At 39.6% G+C, this 18,936-nt stretch overlaps 1 protein-coding gene across 2 annotated transcripts in view; it reads left to right on the top strand.

Moving 5' to 3' along the window:
• The window catches only part of LOC109409296 (inositol-trisphosphate 3-kinase homolog), a 69,385-nt gene that overhangs the window by 12,941 nt on the left and 37,508 nt on the right, over nucleotides 1-18,936 (top strand). Inside the window, exon 1 of one of the 2 annotated variants that reach the window (XM_019682738.3) lies at nucleotides 18,252-18,790. The exons of the other annotated variant lie outside the window; for it this stretch is intronic. Within the exon in view, the coding sequence (XP_019538283.2) occupies nucleotides 18,761-18,790 (30 nt within the window). The 5' untranslated portion in view covers nucleotides 18,252-18,760. Of the gene's footprint in view, nucleotides 1-18,251; nucleotides 18,791-18,936 lie in introns of those variants that run through there. 2 annotated transcript variants of the gene reach the window in all.

Here is an 18,936-nt window from a genome sequence, read left to right as displayed (position 1 = left end):
CTCGTTCGTTTTTGTTCTAGATTTTCTCTCTACATGTCGATATGCCCATTTTCACAGGTTACTAGACCTCGTTTCCTAGGTGCAAAACATTCTGGGAAGGCGTAGTGACATTTGTTTGTTGTCGGTTTTTCCTAGTAACGGAAATTTTTTTAATCTAGTATGCATTAAAAATTGGTTCTTTAAATCGATCTCTCCCTATCTCGATGGTCCCTTCAATATCGAGACCTGGAGAGTCGACTGTAAAACATTTCAGCATAAAGTTTTTCGATTCCCGTAAAAGTGATTTCATAAACAAATGGAACCTTAAAAACATCGATATGCATGAATGGGATCGAATTCGCCGTATCCATTTCCTACTTGACTGCTATGTATACTTGGATGGGACTGTTGCCAACTATATGCCCTACTATTGCATTCATAATGAATGCCCTGTTGCGCACCTTTACTCATCTGCATCACAGACCAGACGTAACACTCGCGAAGTTTCCATCAACCACGCTTTTAACGATCATTTTAAATGTTCATAGTTGTGGCTCTCACGACCAGAGGCGCGCGCATCGTTTTTCTATGCGTTTGACGTTTCACACTAGCACCTTCTGTTGACGATATTGCACAACACAGTGATTCGTGCAACTTTTCCACCAGGTGATGGTAGTGTGAGCTGGACGATGAATTTCCATGAAAATTGTTCAAGGTGTTACGTCTGTTTGTCTGTGTCTGCATCATCTGCAATCATCGTTTAAACTCAACTCAGTCGAAAAGTTCTGGTCAGATTTGGTATGGGATGCGAAATTGTAGTGTTTTAGGTGTTTCTGTTACGGGTGACCCTATTTTCGGTTGAAAACCACTGATGTGTGGACTAAACGTCTCAGTTATTCAATATTGATCGATCCATTTGGCACTGCCTGCGCTGCGACCATTGACCGACGTCGGCCGCCATCCGGTCCGGTGCAATTAGTTCAGCATCAGTGTTTCATTCAACGGTCTGCGGTACCGGATCTCTCGGAAGAAAGCACGGATCAACAAGACCCGCTTATTATCATGGTGACAATAACGCCTTGTGTATTTACTTCGAGTGTGGAGAAGCCGGAATGTCTGCCACTTTCACGAGGCTGCATATGCGCTAGTACCAGAAAGGCGACGAACGCGCGGCAACGGCATTGAAGAAGACGAGCCGATAAAAGGTGTGCCTACTGCGATTCAGGAAAACTACTGAAGAACCGTCAACGCAACGCAACGGAGTGGCGCGGCCGCCTTGGATCGAATGGAATGTCTATATGTAAAGATTCGCAATTTATCGCTTAACGAGATGCGGCGCGGTGTCTGTTGTTCCGTGTTTGCTAAGCGTCTGTCCTCTGTGAAGCCGCACAGGCATTTACAACGCGCGGTACGGTACGGTAATTCGCACGAGCGAGTAGAGAAAAGCCGCTGCCAGTTGTCCGACACTCTGCCTGCGCCTGGGTGATGACAAATGACAATTTAATGCGGAGAAACTTTTTACGATGGCTCTTCGGTTCGAGGATGTAACAAAAGGCTTATGCGAAAGCGACCGTTAAGCTGTGAGCTGTCACGTAGTTGCATAATTCTCCGTTATTGAACGCTTCGCCGGAATCTACGCAAGCAGCCCACGAGGGTGTCACCACGTGTGCGTTGTCTGATTTTCACCACCAACAATTAGTGACAACTTGTGAATTCAATGGGTTCATTTTCGTATATTTCTTTTTAGTGACAGCTTTGGAAGTGCGCTAAAATGGTCAAAATAATTGATGACTAAGCCATTTTTAATTTTTCGATTTTGGAAGATAATGACACATGCCTTTAGATCCAAGTTGCTAATATTTTCAGATCCTGTTCTTGGATTCATCATTCACCCCAATATAAACCGGTTCCACGCATCAAAATCCCTTCCGTAGTATTTGCATAGTTCTAACAGTCGCGTCTCGCATTCCACGTAAAAAATCACCTTTTCCAGTAAGAACCGAACTTTTCGAAAAATTCTGGAAATGCCAACACTCTAGTAGACTCCAGTCCGACTGACCTTTAGCAATGATTGACGTCACCAATACGGAATATACCCATCATGTGCGGCTTCGATTACAACGCTAGCACAGCTTTCCCGTTCATCCGAAACGATAGAACTCGAGTTAGCAGGTAGAACCGATTCTAAACCGTATCAACACGATCGCAGCCGACCTAGCTAGAAGTGCATTCGTGCACGCGATCGACATCGCATTGCACTTTCCCATAGCCCATAGAGCCTGCTGAGTTGTTGTTTTGATTCCGAAACAGCGCCAAACCCAAACAGTTGGCGTCGCCTACTTATGGCTATCAGCTGCACACGCTGCGTGGCCGCCGCTGCCGCTGCCATAGAAGATCGTCATCGTCGCGTCACGTCCCAGCACTGCGCGCGTCTTCAAGCGGAGTGATCGAGCATTCAACATTGACTTTAATTAGCCCCACTGTTTGTAAACAAATTAGCTGGGACGGCCATGATTTAATTATTTATAATACCCGCGCATGAAACCAATGATCGATCGCCGGAAGGAGATTGCGTTGATCGCGAGGCGGTATGATATCGATTTTGCAGACACGGTCCAACAAGAACAACACGAATGCGTCACAAACACGGGGATGCTACGGTGATCTGATTTTGTTGCCGCTTATCATGCGCCACCAGTGCTCACTAATACCAACATTCACTCAATACAGCAGCGGGAGAAAATAAGGAAAAACGCACTTTGGCGAACAAAGTTTGCGAAAAGAGGTGTTGTGTGTCTTTTCACAAGCAATTTTCACTCTCTGTAGGAACTTTACCTAAACATCTACACTCTGAAATTTAAAATTATCAATTAATGCCGCTTTTTCAAGATCAACACATTTATTAGATCTAATGTGATGTAAGCGTTTTGCATCGATATCCCTCGTAAAAAGGTAAACATTCAAATTTCACGACTGTGTTGGTGAATATTTTGGCTGGAGCATAAATTTATGCTCCACGTAAGGAGGCACAATCCAACCTGTCAAACTTCATAGTGAAAAAATAGGTTGCCGTCCCCTTGGTCACAAACTCTTCAGGATTCAGGAATGATTCAGAATCGTTAAGCCTGGAGCACATAGCGTCCGTTCCGTCGAGGTTTGCGTTTTTTTACAGTTTTCCCATGGGAAATGTGTCAAACTACTGTCACGCACACGCAAACGTATGCATTGTGTGGGGCACTTTAGCCACACAGGCAGTCGCGCAATAACAACGGCGATAATTTAGACATGTGCGCTATTATAGCTGAATATGACAGTTTGGTGTGAGATAAAGCAACGGAGTTGGCGAGGTGTGAGAAAAAAATACAGTCAAATTTGCTGAGTTCATGACGTTGCCGTCAGCGTCAATATAAGAGGTCGGTAGATGCCTTATTCAAGAACCTGCATCCAGCTTCTAACGGTTGCAGTCGCACAACCGATGAATGGCTTTTGTTCACATTAGTGGATAACTTCAAGGTCGATCTCGTAAAAAGTTTTGCGTTCTTGATAAACAACCAGAGTTCAAAAATTCTATTTTGTTCAGTTTCACAGTTTGCTGACAAAAGTTGGCATCACTTTGAGTTGTGCTTGCCATATTTCGAGTTCGATTTGACAGAGCTCCGACCATCGGAGCAGGCGCCATTGTCACCTAAAAATAGAAGATCACCTACACCCAAACAGCTATCTCATTGGTTCCATGTGTAAGTGTAGCTGATCTGGCGATACTGTAGTAGCAACTTCGGGAGCAACACTTCACGTGCACGGTAAACTTTTCCTACACGGAACCGCCAAACTACCCAAAATTGAGTTCTTTTGACGCAACCCCATAGTTCGGCCCAATAAGCCAAATTTGAGTAAATCGATTAAACTCACACTAGGTAAATTGCCTTCACCTCCAGCAAAAACATTTACTTAAGAGTAGGTAAATTCAACCCAAGACCCCCCCTCATTCAACCCAAATTTGAGTAAACCTGCATTTACCCAAAATTGGCTTATTGGGCTCAAGGACCCCCGTTGGGTAGATGCATCTCTGTTTGTTTTTGACAACATCGGTGAGGGAAAGAGGGAAAACAACCTAATTTTGGGTAACTAGTTTATTCGATATACTCAGCTTTGAGTAAAATCGACCCAAAAATTAGGTAGTTTGATTTCTCCGTGTAGATGGTAGGTTGGAGTTCTGCCAAAGCGAATAGGCCTATTCACAAGATCAACAGTTCTCCTACACTTGAGCTTGTTTGACCGCCCGTAGTTGCTACTCTGGTATCGCCAGATCAGCTACACTTCCTCAAGGAACACATGAGACAGCTTTTCGGGACTAACAGGCATCTCCAGAGTGTGACAATGGCACCTGCTACGTCAGGTTGCAGATCAATGTGGGGAAGGGAACGGGAGTGTTGATTGCAATCTCTTGCCCACTTCAGGCCGTTGAGTCCTCTGCGCCTGCACAAGGTCATGCCCATGCGGATGTCGGAGTGTTGTTGGGAATGATTGTTTTTGCAAAGGGTTCACGCATTTGTGCGTGGATGCCCGGCGTAAAGCAAAAAGCTACGTGAAGAATACTGTGAAGGTGATGCGGCACAGTTCGCTAGGTTGCATAATGTGTAGGCGCTGTATGATAGATTGACACTGTGCAGTGGAAGTTGGAAGAGAAACGAGTTTTTCGTTCCGTTTCTGGTTTTAGCCATGACTATGGATATAGGGTATTTGTTCCATCAATAACTTCACGCTCTCATATTCTTCCTATTCGAAAACAAGCGATTACGGCACCGATTGATTCCGTTCTTTTTGTTTTCATGGGTGCTTACTTCTAACAAAAAATACAAAAATAAGAAACAAAACAAGCAGCGCTTCAATTCTTTGTTTTTTATAAAATGAAAATGGGAACCACATCCCAAGCAACACGACTTTTTTCAAAGCCAGTACCAGCAACATCAGTCCAATTTATTCACTGTTCTAATTAAGGACAACACAGCACAATTGCTTCTTCTTTGGAACGCAAAAAGCGCAAATTTTTAAATCGTTCTGCAACATGAGCCAGGGGGAATGATAAAAAAATGAAAAAAATATATTCAGATTCGAACCATGGACATCAGGAGTATTAACCACTCATCTTACATACTACACCAGAAGTTCTGTGAAAGATTTTCTGCTCAATGCACCATAAAAGCTACTGAAGTTATGCGTTACTTCATTGTACCGTCTTTGCCACAAGTTAGAAAGCAGTCAAAATGAAAAGACGCGCAAGTTTTCCGCAACACATTTGGAACCTAATCTGAACAAACAAACCAGAGTAAGATGTTTCATAGTGGTTTCTGCTTTTAGTAGTGTTGCGTGTACGTACACGCTGCATTACACGAACACCACTTGAGTTACTGGTTGAAAATAGTAAACAAAGATCAGCTGTTCCCAGCAAAATCAAATGGGCATATTTTCAACCAGTAGATTTGCATTAGTGTTCGTGACACAGCGCTGCGAAACCACTCATGCAAGCTGACTGTATTGCGACTTGTGAGGAATATATAAGCTCCGCCTCCATAAATCGATGTTAAATACGATGTTATTTGTAATTCCTATGAAACAAAGCTGCAACTTAACGATATTCGGAGTTTAAATGCAACTCAACTGACAAGATGAAAGTTGCGTGCGCTTTTATTGCAACTCTTTTAGACCAAAACATAGAAAACCACATTTTGGATGATGTTGCAGGTGCTGCTTGGGATGCTTAAGGTGAAACGGGACGCCGTGTTATTTTTCCTATCTTGCCTCTCTTTCTAACAATTTGCCTCGCGATTTTGAAGATGGTAATCTCGAGTTCTATTGCACTGAAGATGATGAAAAACAATCAGCATGTGCAGTGCAAGTGAGCATACACAATGATAGGTTTTTGTTGCAAAATATGAAGTAGAATCTGAGATTACCATCTTAGTAGCAACAGAGCAATGGCGGATATTTACCCGACCGTCCCGTCCGCCCTTAATATAAAATGTACATGTTGAGATAAGAGAGAGAATGGATAGAAAGAAACAAAGTAGGAGAAAACAGGCAAGTCAGGGTCCAGGGATTGAACCGACTACCTTCTACATATGAATCAGAAGCGGTAGGCACTAGACCAAGATGCAAGATCAACGGTTCTCCTACACTGAAAATAAACACCTTAAATTATGTTGTGTCCGTTTTTATTATTTGCTCTCGTTATTGCTGTTAGAGATCAAAAACAAAACATTCCAATTTTTGACAATTTAGTGTTGGTAAAATGGTTGAGTACCGTTAACCCCCGTTGGTTTGACATCATCACTTTTTAATTTGACCCCCTCTAATCTGCACATCGTTTAAACTAAAAATGGTTCAAACGTCATTCTGCTTATGGAACGGGGTGAAACGGAACGCAGAATCAAAACAAAACAGCAAAAAGGGTTACCATCAGTGTGTTTTTCGATGCCCACAGCGTTACCAGAAGTTCAAATTAGAAAATGAACCCTGTTGGTTTGCATGAGGTGTCGTTCAAAACAACGGGGGTAGACGTTATGAGAATGTCAGTTCAAGCAATGAACAACTGGTAGAGAGTATAATGAGTAAATGTCAGACAGACCAACAGCACTGTATTCCAGAAGCTTATTGTTACATACTTGATGATTAAGTAAGAAAATCATTGTTAGTACCTATTCAAGACTTCAAGACCACAGATCACCCTCACATACATCGCTCTGTTCCCGCTCATCCATCAATATTTCTCAGCGCACAAAATCACGAGCAACTTGAACGTGTAAAAAACTCAGCCAACCCATCAAACTGTCCGTTGCGGTTCAATGTCTGATTTGACGGACCGACCGTGCGCAGACAACAACCCATATGGACCTTTGCGGAACACGCGATCTCATTGCTACCCCCCTGGATTGTTTCTCCGCCGTCCGTTTATGCACCGTCATGATCCACGACGGAAAGAAGGGAACCAACCAAACGGGCATTAGATAGACAGACAGACCAGACGTTCGTTATATAAAGCTGGGTTGTTGGTCTATAAAAGGTGTCAAACTGTAATCATCTTTGTCCATCTAAATGAGGTTTCCCACCGTTCGTCAATTGGGGGCGAGGATCAACACTCTGTTTATTGACCACCTCCAGCAGCGACGGCACCTTCCATCAACCGGGAAGTGTTCCGTGTTGTCCTTATTCCAAACATGTGGACGGATACACGGAAAAAACAGATTACCTAAAAAATACGTTAAAAGAACGCAAAAATAAGTATACCGCTTGAACTTTTTACCCAGCAGTGGGTTGTTTTCTCGCTCTCCCGCTCGCATTGTTGTCAAAAACAAAGCGAGAAGCAGCTACCTAGCCGAAAATGTCCGTGCGAGAAGCCAAATTTGGGTTCTTTGTCGTTTACCCAAAAGTGGGTTTATTTCAACCCACTAGGGTACTTCGAAAGTTAACGTTAGGTAGAAAGAACTTTGCGATGGGTTGCAGTTTTCTGCCGGCATCAAACGGAAACTACCCACTCAGAGCTTTAACGCGGTATAGCCAAATTTGGCTTCTCGCACGGAAGAGCCGATATGAGTGAAAAGAACCTATATTTGGGTTGATTTCTGGTTCCGTGTAGAGGTTGACCGCAAGGCGTCAAAGACGCAGTTACGAACGTAAGTGGGATGAGTGTTTTCTTTGTTTGAAGGAACGAAGAGGTTTCTAGGGATGTAGTATGGAACAGACTGGAAAAAAGTTCTAGTTGTCATTCTTCTACAAGAGGATTTTCTCCTATTTGATGCCTAGTTGAGATTTACTTTAGCTGAGAAAGATGCTTTCGAACGAATATCGTAACAATAGGAACAAAAATTCGTCTTAAACAACTTTTTGATAAATTACAAAACCTTATGAATCTGTTTCTGAACTCCTGGCAACACTGTTCTAAAAAACAAAACTGTCAAATATCTCAATATCCACGAGGTGGTAATTGGTGGTAAGACGTAGCTAAGAACGTAGGTGGGATGAGTGTTTTCTTTGTTTGAGGGAACGACGAGGTTTCTAGTGGTGAACTATGGAATAGATAGAAAACAAAAGTTTTAATTGTCATTCTTCTACAAGAGGATTTTCTCCTATTTGATGCCTAGATGAGACTTACTTTAGCCGAGAAAGATGCTTTCGAACGAATATCGTATCAATAGGAACAAAAATCCAACTTAAACAACTTTTTGATAAATTGCAAAACCTTATGAATCTGTTTCTGAACTCCTGGCAACACTGTTCTAGAAAAGAAAACTCAAATATTTCAATAATCACGAGGTGGTAAGACGTAATTAAGAACGTAGGTGGGATGATTGTTTTCTTTGTTTGATGGAACCACGAGGTTTCTAATGGCGTAGTATGAATAGACAGAAAAAAAGCTCTACTTGTCATTCTTCTACAAAAGGATTTTTTCCTATTTGATGCCTAGTTGTGACTAACAATAAACTGAGAAAGATGCTTTCCATCGAATGTCGTAGCAATAGGCACAAAAATCCGACATAAACAACATTTTGATTAATTACAAAGCTTGATAAATCTATTTCTGAACTACTGGCAACACTGTTCTAGGAAACAAAACTGTCAAATTTCTCAATAAATGTAGAATCAACAAACAAAAAATAATTTGGAGTACCAAATAAAATGGAGAGAATTACTTAACATTTTTTATAGGATCAACCTTGTTCAGATTGGCCAACCACTAGTGTTATAGGTACGTCAATTTTTTCCCAAACGAAAATGAAAATGAGCCTCAGAAAAATAAAGATTCCAATCAGGGGCGTCATCTGTGCAAGGTTAGAAAAGAAAATGAACGATATCAAGAAGCTGGTGAATTGACCTTGCTAATAGCTCCTCCAGACAATTAGGTACGTGCAGACGATTATGAATTTGCAATCTTGCTGGACCAAACCACATTGGAGCATCTGTATTGTAGCATATTGGCGTCCAACGGACAGAGGTCGACTGCATGCAAAAACTGGTTGAAATGGTGTGTGCAACCATAATTAAAAATGTTTTCGATTGTTGAAACAATAGGGTGGGTCAGTTTGATAATTGCTATTTTGGCTCCTGTTTTGTTCATGAGAGTATGCATTGCCATTGACATTCAATTGGAAATAATTGTTGGAAAAAGTGTTTTACACAACATTTCTTGAAGAAATGTTCATAAACAAGATCAAGCTTGGTCATCGCTGAATGAAATAATGGAAGATTTTGATTTGAGTCAGCCATGATGCAGATTACGGCTCCAAAAATAATGAAATGCATACACTGAAAAAAATTGACACGATTGATTCACGTGTTTTGACTTATGAGCTGATTCAAAAACGAAAACGTTAGACTGATGTGTTATTCCCGTTTATTATAAGTTTCCTACACATTACAATAATCTGATGCATCACATATATTCCACGGCAAGGCCCACATCGTCCAATCACATTTAATTCATTTCGATATCGTGTTGATTACATTTGGCACTGAAAAAGCTTCATTTTTAACTGTATCCAACAGTCAAAACATTACGATTTCATATGTGATACGATTGAAATCGAAGTAATTTTTCAAATGAATTTGCGCTACTGTTCATTACAAATGTATTCCATAACTGGTCACACATGAACCACGAAAAAAAAACCGTCAAACGTTTTCCATCATGGCGACCAACTGGTGGAGGATTCTCGGAAGCAGCAGAATCTCGTGTAAGTACAAAATTTAACATTATCCGGAACCAATTTAATCAATTTGTTTCTACATTTTCTGTTTTTGCAGGCATACCGTGCTAAATATTGAGTGAAGTGGTTTTAGACTCGGTGTTATGTGGTGGAAGAATTTGTGTAGCTGGAGCGCTAGTGGCATGCGATAATGGCGTTACCCGCGAGGCGGAAGAGCATAATGCAGCTGCGAATATGATTTTCCTCCATTTTCAACTGAGCCAGCGACTCCGTGGGAGACCGCGCAAAAGATACTTGTTACGGATGAAGAGGATCTGATAGCAGTCGTGCAAGGGGATCGGATGCAATTGATCCGGATCCTGGAAGAAGGATATTTCATTTGGTGTAGGCTCACTCCAAGTGTCCAAGTAAGTAAGGCGTGAATTTTTTACAAAAGCATCAATAAATTGTCATTAAAATTACAAACATTGTGTTTTAAGAATCAAAGAGCATCGAATTTCCTTACACAGTGCAGTGCTCATATTTCGCGCGAGCTCTTTTTTTACTTTCACGAGTTAACTTGAATATCAAAAGAAGTGTTTTGAAGTTACATTATACTAATTTACCATCAACGCTTCATTTGAAATTCAAAACTAAATTCGTGAAAGTAAAACTATGAGTTGGCGTGAAATAAGGGCACTCACATTGTATTTAATGCCCGGAGGAGGGGGGTAGCTTAATATGAACTCCATGTGTATCAAAACACGAAATTCATGTTAAAAAGAATGTGACATTTATGAATTCTAAAGTTGAATTCAACTAGATTGAAAAGGGATATTTATTGGCACTTCAATCTGAATGCATACGTAAAAAATTCAAATTCCATGTGGGATCCACATTAAAATTGAGTGGATTGTTTATAGGTCGGGGCAAAAATTATATTGGCGATTCTATAAGTTTTACACGTGACATTCACTGGTTTTACAATTTGCGCAAATCTATATGTAAAACACATTACTCAGACGTGTAAATTTTTTTGAGTGTACCACTTCAAGATCATTTAACCCACTGGCACCACTTCCGTCACTCAACGAAATGTCAGGCTCGTGCGACAGCGACACACCTGTTCATAATTGTCGGCCTTGTAACCTGAGAAGACATCTAGAGATCTAGAGCACACACAAAAAAGGCGGGACAAATCAATCGAAATTGCAAAATCTGCAAACTCCGACTGTCTGATTGATGTCGTCAATCGAAGAAGGCAAGTGTACAATTATTGTAAACTGCGTCTTCGAGTGGATCTCCTCATTAACAAGTGGTGTGACACTGACTGCCATCCATTATTGCCATGTGATGACGCAAATGAGAGCACGCTGCTGAATCGTTTCAGTGGCGCCAGTACTGAAAATTTTATTTCGTCTTATCTAAATTCAATCACCTACAGCTCATTTTAGAAGTTGTACCTGAGAACATGGTATATGAAAAACTTGTGCGGCTAGACCAGCTCTGCAAGAAAGTCATGGAAAAACGAAAAACGGTGAATATCATTTGGCATTTTTCAAAGGTAGTCCGTGACATTTACCTTTAATATTTGAAAAATATCGTTTTTTCCGTGACTTTCTTGCAGAACTGGTCTAGCCGCACAAGTTTTTCATATACCATATTCTCAGGTTCTGCTTCTAAAATGAGCTGTAGGTGATTGAATTTAGATAAGACGAAATGAAATTTTCAGTACTGGTTGGCGCATTTCTGTGCTTATGTACATGAACATTTAAGTTACATTAAAGCACTTTGAAAGCATTGTTAATCGATACTTAAAGCACTTTTTGGAGAACCTTGATACATCTTAGATGTGTCACTTGCACAAAGCCTACTAGGATCTTGAATTTATATTGAAATGACCATAGGTTTGAAGAGTTCTTCTGTTCTAAAAAAATATTAATGGAATTCTATATAAGTCATAGGCTTCTTTGATTCCTGCACAATGATCCTAGAATTGAAGTTGTCTCATTTTTGAATTCTAATCCAAAATTCGAATCAAAATCTTGTAAATTCTGGAGTAAAACTCCAACACTGTGAATCACTTTTTTCACAATTGACAGTTCTATATGAATGGCGCCCCCAAATCAATTTCGAACTCTGTTTTATTGCTAATAATTAATTATAGTTTAAAAAACATTTCCAAAATTCACTTGGCATATATTGATTACAACTGCTAGCTTTAACAGCTCGAATAAAACATTTGAATAGAACAAAACAGGTGCGAACAGACCAAACCGATTAATTGTAGCGCATCCTCAAAAAACTGGTTCGATCTCGTTCAAACTGCTGTAAATTACCCCAGCCAACATTAATTATGGTCTATGAAAATTACGAGCAAAACAAGCATCTTCGCACTCACTTTCGGAGCAGTAACAGCCTCAAGAGAAAGAGATAATTGTTTCACGCCGCCACCGCCGCCACCAGCTCGGTTCGGCAGTTTAAAATTTACGTAATGTTTTCGGAACTGGCTTCAATCTAGTTATTATATGATGGGAAGGAAAATTTACTAACCCACTAGCCAATATTGTTGCGTCAGACTTTCGACCTTTTTCCGAGCGGTTTGTTGTTCACCTTGGATTTTGTGTTATTTTTTTTACTTTGTAGCACTCACAGTATTGGTTGAAACATTTTTTATCTAAATAAAAGGTTTTAAAATTATTAAAAATTGTTTTAATTTTAAATTTTTTGCTGGTGTCTAGGCTGGTGTTTTACTTTCAATATGATCATGTTCAAATTCATAGAGATTTTTTAAATTTCACTTCTGCTTAACAGCTCCGCTCCACCCTATACAAAATCTGCCAAGGGATATGATTCACAAATCGCTCCCAAACAAATTTTAGATTAATTAGTTAGTAATTAGTTAGTAAATTAGTTGCTACGCAGGCTTCGTAGCAGGCTGTGCGCGCGAGCGGCTGCGTTTTCAAAACTGTCTCGCGTTTTTTTTTTGTCACATGTTGTCAATCGATGCGAGATGCAGGAATTCGTCTTCATTTTCGCATGATTTACTTGATTTTCTCCAAACATTGGTGATGTTGCTGCTGTATATCCGGGAGGCCCTAATAGAAGTCAATAATTTCGTCTAAAAATACTGAAATCCGAATAATTTGGTGAGTTTGTTCCTCTTCATCGTTTTGGTGCCTAAACGTCGACCAAACATATCCGACTTATCGAACCAGACTTAACCTTTCTACCAACAACACTCAAATTCTCGTGACATCTAGGTCTGAGAGGACGTATAGGTCTCTACATACCTTTCTTCTTGGGTATCCAACAGATCTTTCCCACTCCTCAGCTATCGTAAGGACGTGGCCTCGATAGCTTTCAGCCGCAAATCTCTGTCCTTTGGTAACGGATGGGAAGGAGGCATTTCTCGTAACAGCAATCCACTTATCCGCGAGCGGTAATGGCGGCGGCGGGCACAAATAACCGATTCGAATTTTGACGTTTCGTGGGGATCGCAATCGGTTGGCGCCAACAAACGGTGGGGGAAGGGGTGAGGAGGAGAATGAAACTGTTTTGACTTTCCCCCAAGAAACGTCAAAATTCGAACCGGTTGGGCATGCCCGCCACCGCCATTGCCACTCGCGGATAAGTGGATATCGGTATCACCTACGAATGTGTGAGACTTGTTTAATGTTAATGCTAATGCTAATCTCGAAATGTGGCTAAAAATGCCTGCAGCAAAGTTGAAGATATTGAAAAAGTATAAACATTTACAGAAAGTAATCCTGGTTACATGGATGTGTGATTTTGCTTCAAAAATCGCTTCAGTCAATTTTTAAAATATGTTACTGACTGATAAATTGAAAAACAAGTTTCATATATATTTGACCACTACTGTTCTGATAAAGCACACTTATCGTTCATCGGGTTAGGTCGGGTTTTCCCGTACAACCACTATGACAAAACTTCTAAAGACTCATCATTCCATTATCGGGTGTCGAAATGCGGTTATCACTCAACACGGAAAGACAACCTGTGATAACACATCATTTGAAATCGGAATTTCCCCCTATTTCTTCGATGGGCTGACGACACAATTAATCAGCGAATTGCCCAATATACATGGTATGCAAATTGGAAAAATGTGTTTGCGACAATTGAACAACCAACTACAACAAACGGGATTACTTTTTTGATAGTATAAGAAATATACTAGAATGAGACTCTACAGAGTTTTCTCGGAATTCTTAGTGAATTAGTGTTATGTTTTCTGGACAATTATGTAAGAAAGTATATCAAAGTATATCTTCCAACTATTTTCAGAATATTTATCAGGGACTTTTTCAGAAGTTTCTCAAGAGTTCTTGAGGATTTCTCAAGGATTGATTCCAATATAAATTAATCCGACAAAAACAAATTAATGTTTCTAAATACATCATCCGAATTATTCTTCGAAGATTTATTCAAAGAATTTTTCCAATTAATATTTATAACATCGAAAAAGTTTTTCAACATTTCTTAAAAACTTCCACGAAGACTATTGTGGGATTTTTTTTTAAATACTCCAGGAGATTTTCGATGCATTCCTTCCGGTAATTATTTAAGAATTTATCATTTATCATCTACTGACTGTTTAACAAAAAATTTTCTCGAAAATTCTTCAAACATTCCTGCAAGAGTTATTTTTAAAAGTTTGTTAGATCATTTCAGGAATTTATCTGTGGGGTTTGACAAGCAATTTCTTCAGAAACTCTCCCAGAAATTTACCCAGCATTTTCACCAAGAATTTCCACAGAAATTCTGTAGAAAATTTAATCGGAATTTTCCATCCATTAGAAAATGCCTGCAGGAATTCTTTCAGGAATTTTCCCAAAAATTCTTTTGAAATATCCTTGGGGAATTTCTCAAGATATTTCCCCAGAAATTTCCTCAGAAATCGCTCCAGGAATTTCTCCAGAAACTTTTTCAGAAATTTTATCTGTAATTCCTTGAGAAAATTTCCCAGGAATTTCCATAGGGTTTCCATTAGTAATTGCAAACTGAATTTCTTCTTAATTACCCCAGGAATTCTTTCAGGAAGTTTTCCAGAAATTCCTCCACGAAATTTCTAAGAAACACCTTCAAAAATTTTCCACAGATTCCTCCAGGAATTCCCTAGGATTTCTTTCAAAATATATCCAGGAGCTCCTCCAAAAAAATTCTCAAAAATTCTGTCAGAAATTTCCAAGAAATTCCATCAAGATTTTCCCACAATTTCCTCCAGAAATTTACCAAGCATTTCCAACAGTAAATTTCATCAGGAATTTCCCCAGGAGTTCTTTCAGAAATATTCTTATAAATTCTTTTAGAAATTTTCCCAGAAATCTCTTCAGGAATTCCAAAAGGATTTCCAAATTTTCTACGGAAAACTATTAAGGAGTTCCTCTTATAATTTCTCTTGAAATTCTTTCAAAAATTCAACCAGGTCTCCTTCAAGAATTTCTTCAGCAATTCTGTCGAAAATTTATTCAGGAAGTTCCACAGAAATACATTCATGTATTCCCCAAAGATTTTTTTTAAAATTTCTTCATGATTTCTATTGCAGATTTCAAAAGAAATTCTTTTTTAAATTTCCCAGGAATTCTTTCAGGAAGTTTCTCAGAAATTCCTCTAAGAAATTTCCATGGAATTTTTATAGGAGTATTTCCAGAAACTTCTTCAAAAACTTCTTCAGTAATTATTGTAGGAATTTCTGCAGAATTTACATTAGAAATTGCAGAAGGAATTCTCTTAGAAATATCCCCACGAATGCCTCTATGAGTTTCCGTAAAAAAATATTCCATTAATTTTCCCAGGATTACTCTAGAAGTTTCCCCAGAAATTCCACTAGAAATTTTCCAATGATTTTCTTCTTAAATTTCCCTAGGGTTTTTTTTTCAAGAATTCTTCTTTAGTAAGTTTCCCCAGAAATTATTCGAAAAAATACTCCCAAATTTCCTTCAAAAAAAATCTTCATATTTTTCCAGCAAATATTTGAGAAATTTCTCCAAAAAAAAATTTCCAAAAATTATCCATAAATTTCCCCAGAAACTCCTTCAAGAATTCCACAGGGATTCATTCGGGAATGTCCATAAAATTGTCCACAAATTTCTCCAGGAATTCCTTCTAAAATTTCCCCAGAGATTATCATAAGAATTCATCCAGAAATTTCCTCAGGAATTCAATCACAGTTCCTCTAGGAAGTACATCAGATATTCTTCCAGGAATTATTTCAAAAAAATTCTCATGAATTCCTCCAGAAACTGTCCCAGGAATTTCTCCAAAAATTTCTTCAGACGTTCCTCCACCAATCCACGGGAGATTACTTCGGAAAATTCCCCACGATTTCCATTGGCAAATATTCTCATGTTCTCATAATTTCCTCAAGAATCCTTCCAGTAAATTTCCCCATTAAATTAAAAAAAAATCCTCCTGTCCCAAATTTCCTTAAAAAAATTCTTCATATTTTTTCCAGCAATTATTAAAGAAATTTATCTAGGAAATTCTTCATTGATTTCCTCAGAAACTCCTTCAAGAATTCCACAGAGATTCGTTCGAGAATGTCCATAAAATTGTGAAAATTTATTCACAAATTTTCCTAGGAGTTCCTTCTAAAATTTACCCAAAGATTGCCACAGGAATTCATCCAGAATTTTTCCCAGGAATTTATTCAGAATTTCTCTAGGAAATACTTCAAAAATTCCTCTGGAATTTCTTCTAAAATTTACCCAAAGTTTAGCACAGGAATTCATCCAGAATTTTCCCCAGGCATTTATTCAGAATTCCTCTAGGAAATACTTCAGAAATTCCTCTAGAAATTACTTCGAAAATTTCCTCATTATTATTTCCAGAAAATTTCCCAGAAATCTCTCCAAGAATTTCCTCAGAAGTTCCTTCAAAAATTTCCCGAGAGTCCTTCAGTAATTACACCAGGTTTTAAAGGAATTTAAAACGGAAATCATGCACGAATTCCTAAAAGAATTTCCCCAGGAATTTCTCTAGGAATTCCTCTAGAGTTTTCTGTTGGTATTTCTTCATAAATTTTGCCAGGATCTCTTTCGAGGTTTTCATAAGGACATTGAAAAGGAATTCTTTCAGAATTATCTCAGTGTTTTTTTCAGGATATTTCCCAGGATAATTCCTGCACCAATCCACGAGAGATTCCTTCGGAAAATTCCCCGGAATTTCCAATGGCAAATATTCTCATGTTTTTTTCAATAATTTTCCAGGAATTCCTTCGGATTTTTTTTATTCGTGGATTTAAACTTAGGCTAATTCTTTATGCGCTTTCAGAAATTTCTCCAGGAACTTCTTCCGAAATTTCTCCGGTAATTCATCTTGAAATGTCCCCAGAAATTCCGTAATTTCTTCAGGCATTTTCTCAGAAATTTCTTAAAGGTTTTTCTAACCACGTTCGTAAGAAATGAACCAGCCTAGGGCTGAAAATATCTATAATTAAGTAATAACAATAACTGTGCAACGTCCGCAGGAACTCAGCATGAAAATTTCTTTCTGAAGAACCGAATATTGATTTGTTCTGAAAAGTTGATCGATTGGTAAAGTAATGATTCGCTTCTACTCATTTTGTCACATACATTTCAATCAAAATTAAGGAGCTTTCCCTGTATTCTCAGAAGAAGCTTCTGAAAACCATCTGGTTAGACAAGCTTGAGAACTTTTTGGCACAATCCTAGGATCTATATTAGATAAATCTCTTGAAAGATTTTTGGAAAATTTTAGGATTAAATTCCTGCAAAACTTCTGGAGTTTCTTATGGAATCTCTGAAAAAAATCATGAACTATATTTTTCAACTTACAGTAGACGTTCGATAAGTGCAACATGTTTACGTTTCACTTACCGAATGAAATTCGACAACTGCAACAACTAACAGACGTCACATAACTGTCAATTGCTGCCAATGCAACCAATGTGGATACGAAAAACATCGCAGTGCAACAAACGTGCATGCGAAAAACATCGTATGTTGACATATCATTTTGACGGACATAGGTGCGATAACTGCAAAAGTGTTGCATTTAGCGGACTTGCAGTTAAAAATCATTGCAATTAAAGCGTTTGCACCGAGCGAAGTTCTACTGTATTGATAATATTTTCTCTGACATGAAGTCAAAAAACAATTTCGAAGAACACATGCGTGTATTCTTTGGCTGCACCAAATTTCCCACCTCCGTGAGTTATCGCATCTACCATACAAACACATTTGCGACCGAAAACCGACAAAACGCAAACCAGATTAGAGCAATTTATTGTTATAACAGGCGTAGAAGGGAAAGCCAAAATCGAACAAAACACCAATATTCGCCATATCCATCGACGACGCGCGCATCTGGTTACGTTGCGATCTGATTCGCTTCACGAATACAATCGAACTTTGTGCATTGAATGCGCGACGCAACGCGGGACTTCATTCTCCATGCTGGTGAAACGAATGCGACCATGAATATATGTGTTGTTGACCATGGTGGGCAAGCACGTGTTCGTGATCTGCAGTGTCTGCTTTTATGCCCGAACCGAAATGTAGATCAAAGTGCCCTTCGTGTGGAATGCTATGATTTATGGCAGATCGTTTATCGATCGACTTGGAGCTTCAAGCCTACTGGGTAAAGGATTCATTTCCATATGAATTTCTGACCCGTGTACTTGGATAAAATCGTGAGCGACACGAGCTCAAAACCCGTCGCCTAACATTTCCCAGCTCTCGGGAAACCCCTCGGACTCGTGTAAACACACTTATATGGCATTTCGTTCTGCTCCCCTTTTGTTGTCGCTCCCCATTTGCCCCCCTCTTCCCCATCAACCCCCCGAGGGGGCACGATATGAACAACTATAGTGAACGTCACACTGTCTACCCAACCGACCGCATGGTCTCGACTGCGCCTGCCTGCCTGCCTGTCGTCGTCAGTGCTCTCGGGTTCTTTATCGGCTCAACATCCCCAAGTTGCTGTGGGAGTTTCAGGAGGACCTGTGTCGTCACCATCGCGTCGCGATCGCCGACCGAACGACCGCCACCACCGGTCTACTTAGGAAGGAATTGGTGCAACAACAAAACCGCTTTCCGCATGATCCAGGTGTCCGGATGATGGCTTTGCTGTCGTGTCTAAAAGTGGTAAGAAGGGGACTCTGAATCGTGATTCTGTCCGAACTGTTTGTGAAGAATGGCGCGAACAAACGCGCTGCTGTAGTGCAGCCATTGCCGCTCCACAAATCCTATGCTTCACACAAAAGGCATCGTGCTGCAACAAGATGCCGGTG

The sequence above is a fragment of the Aedes albopictus genome, chromosome 2, assembly GCF_035046485.1.
Source record: "Aedes albopictus strain Foshan chromosome 2, AalbF5, whole genome shotgun sequence".
Classification (NCBI taxonomy): Eukaryota; Metazoa; Arthropoda; class Insecta; order Diptera; family Culicidae; genus Aedes; species Aedes albopictus.
This window is presented reverse-complemented; position numbering and strand designations above follow the sequence as displayed.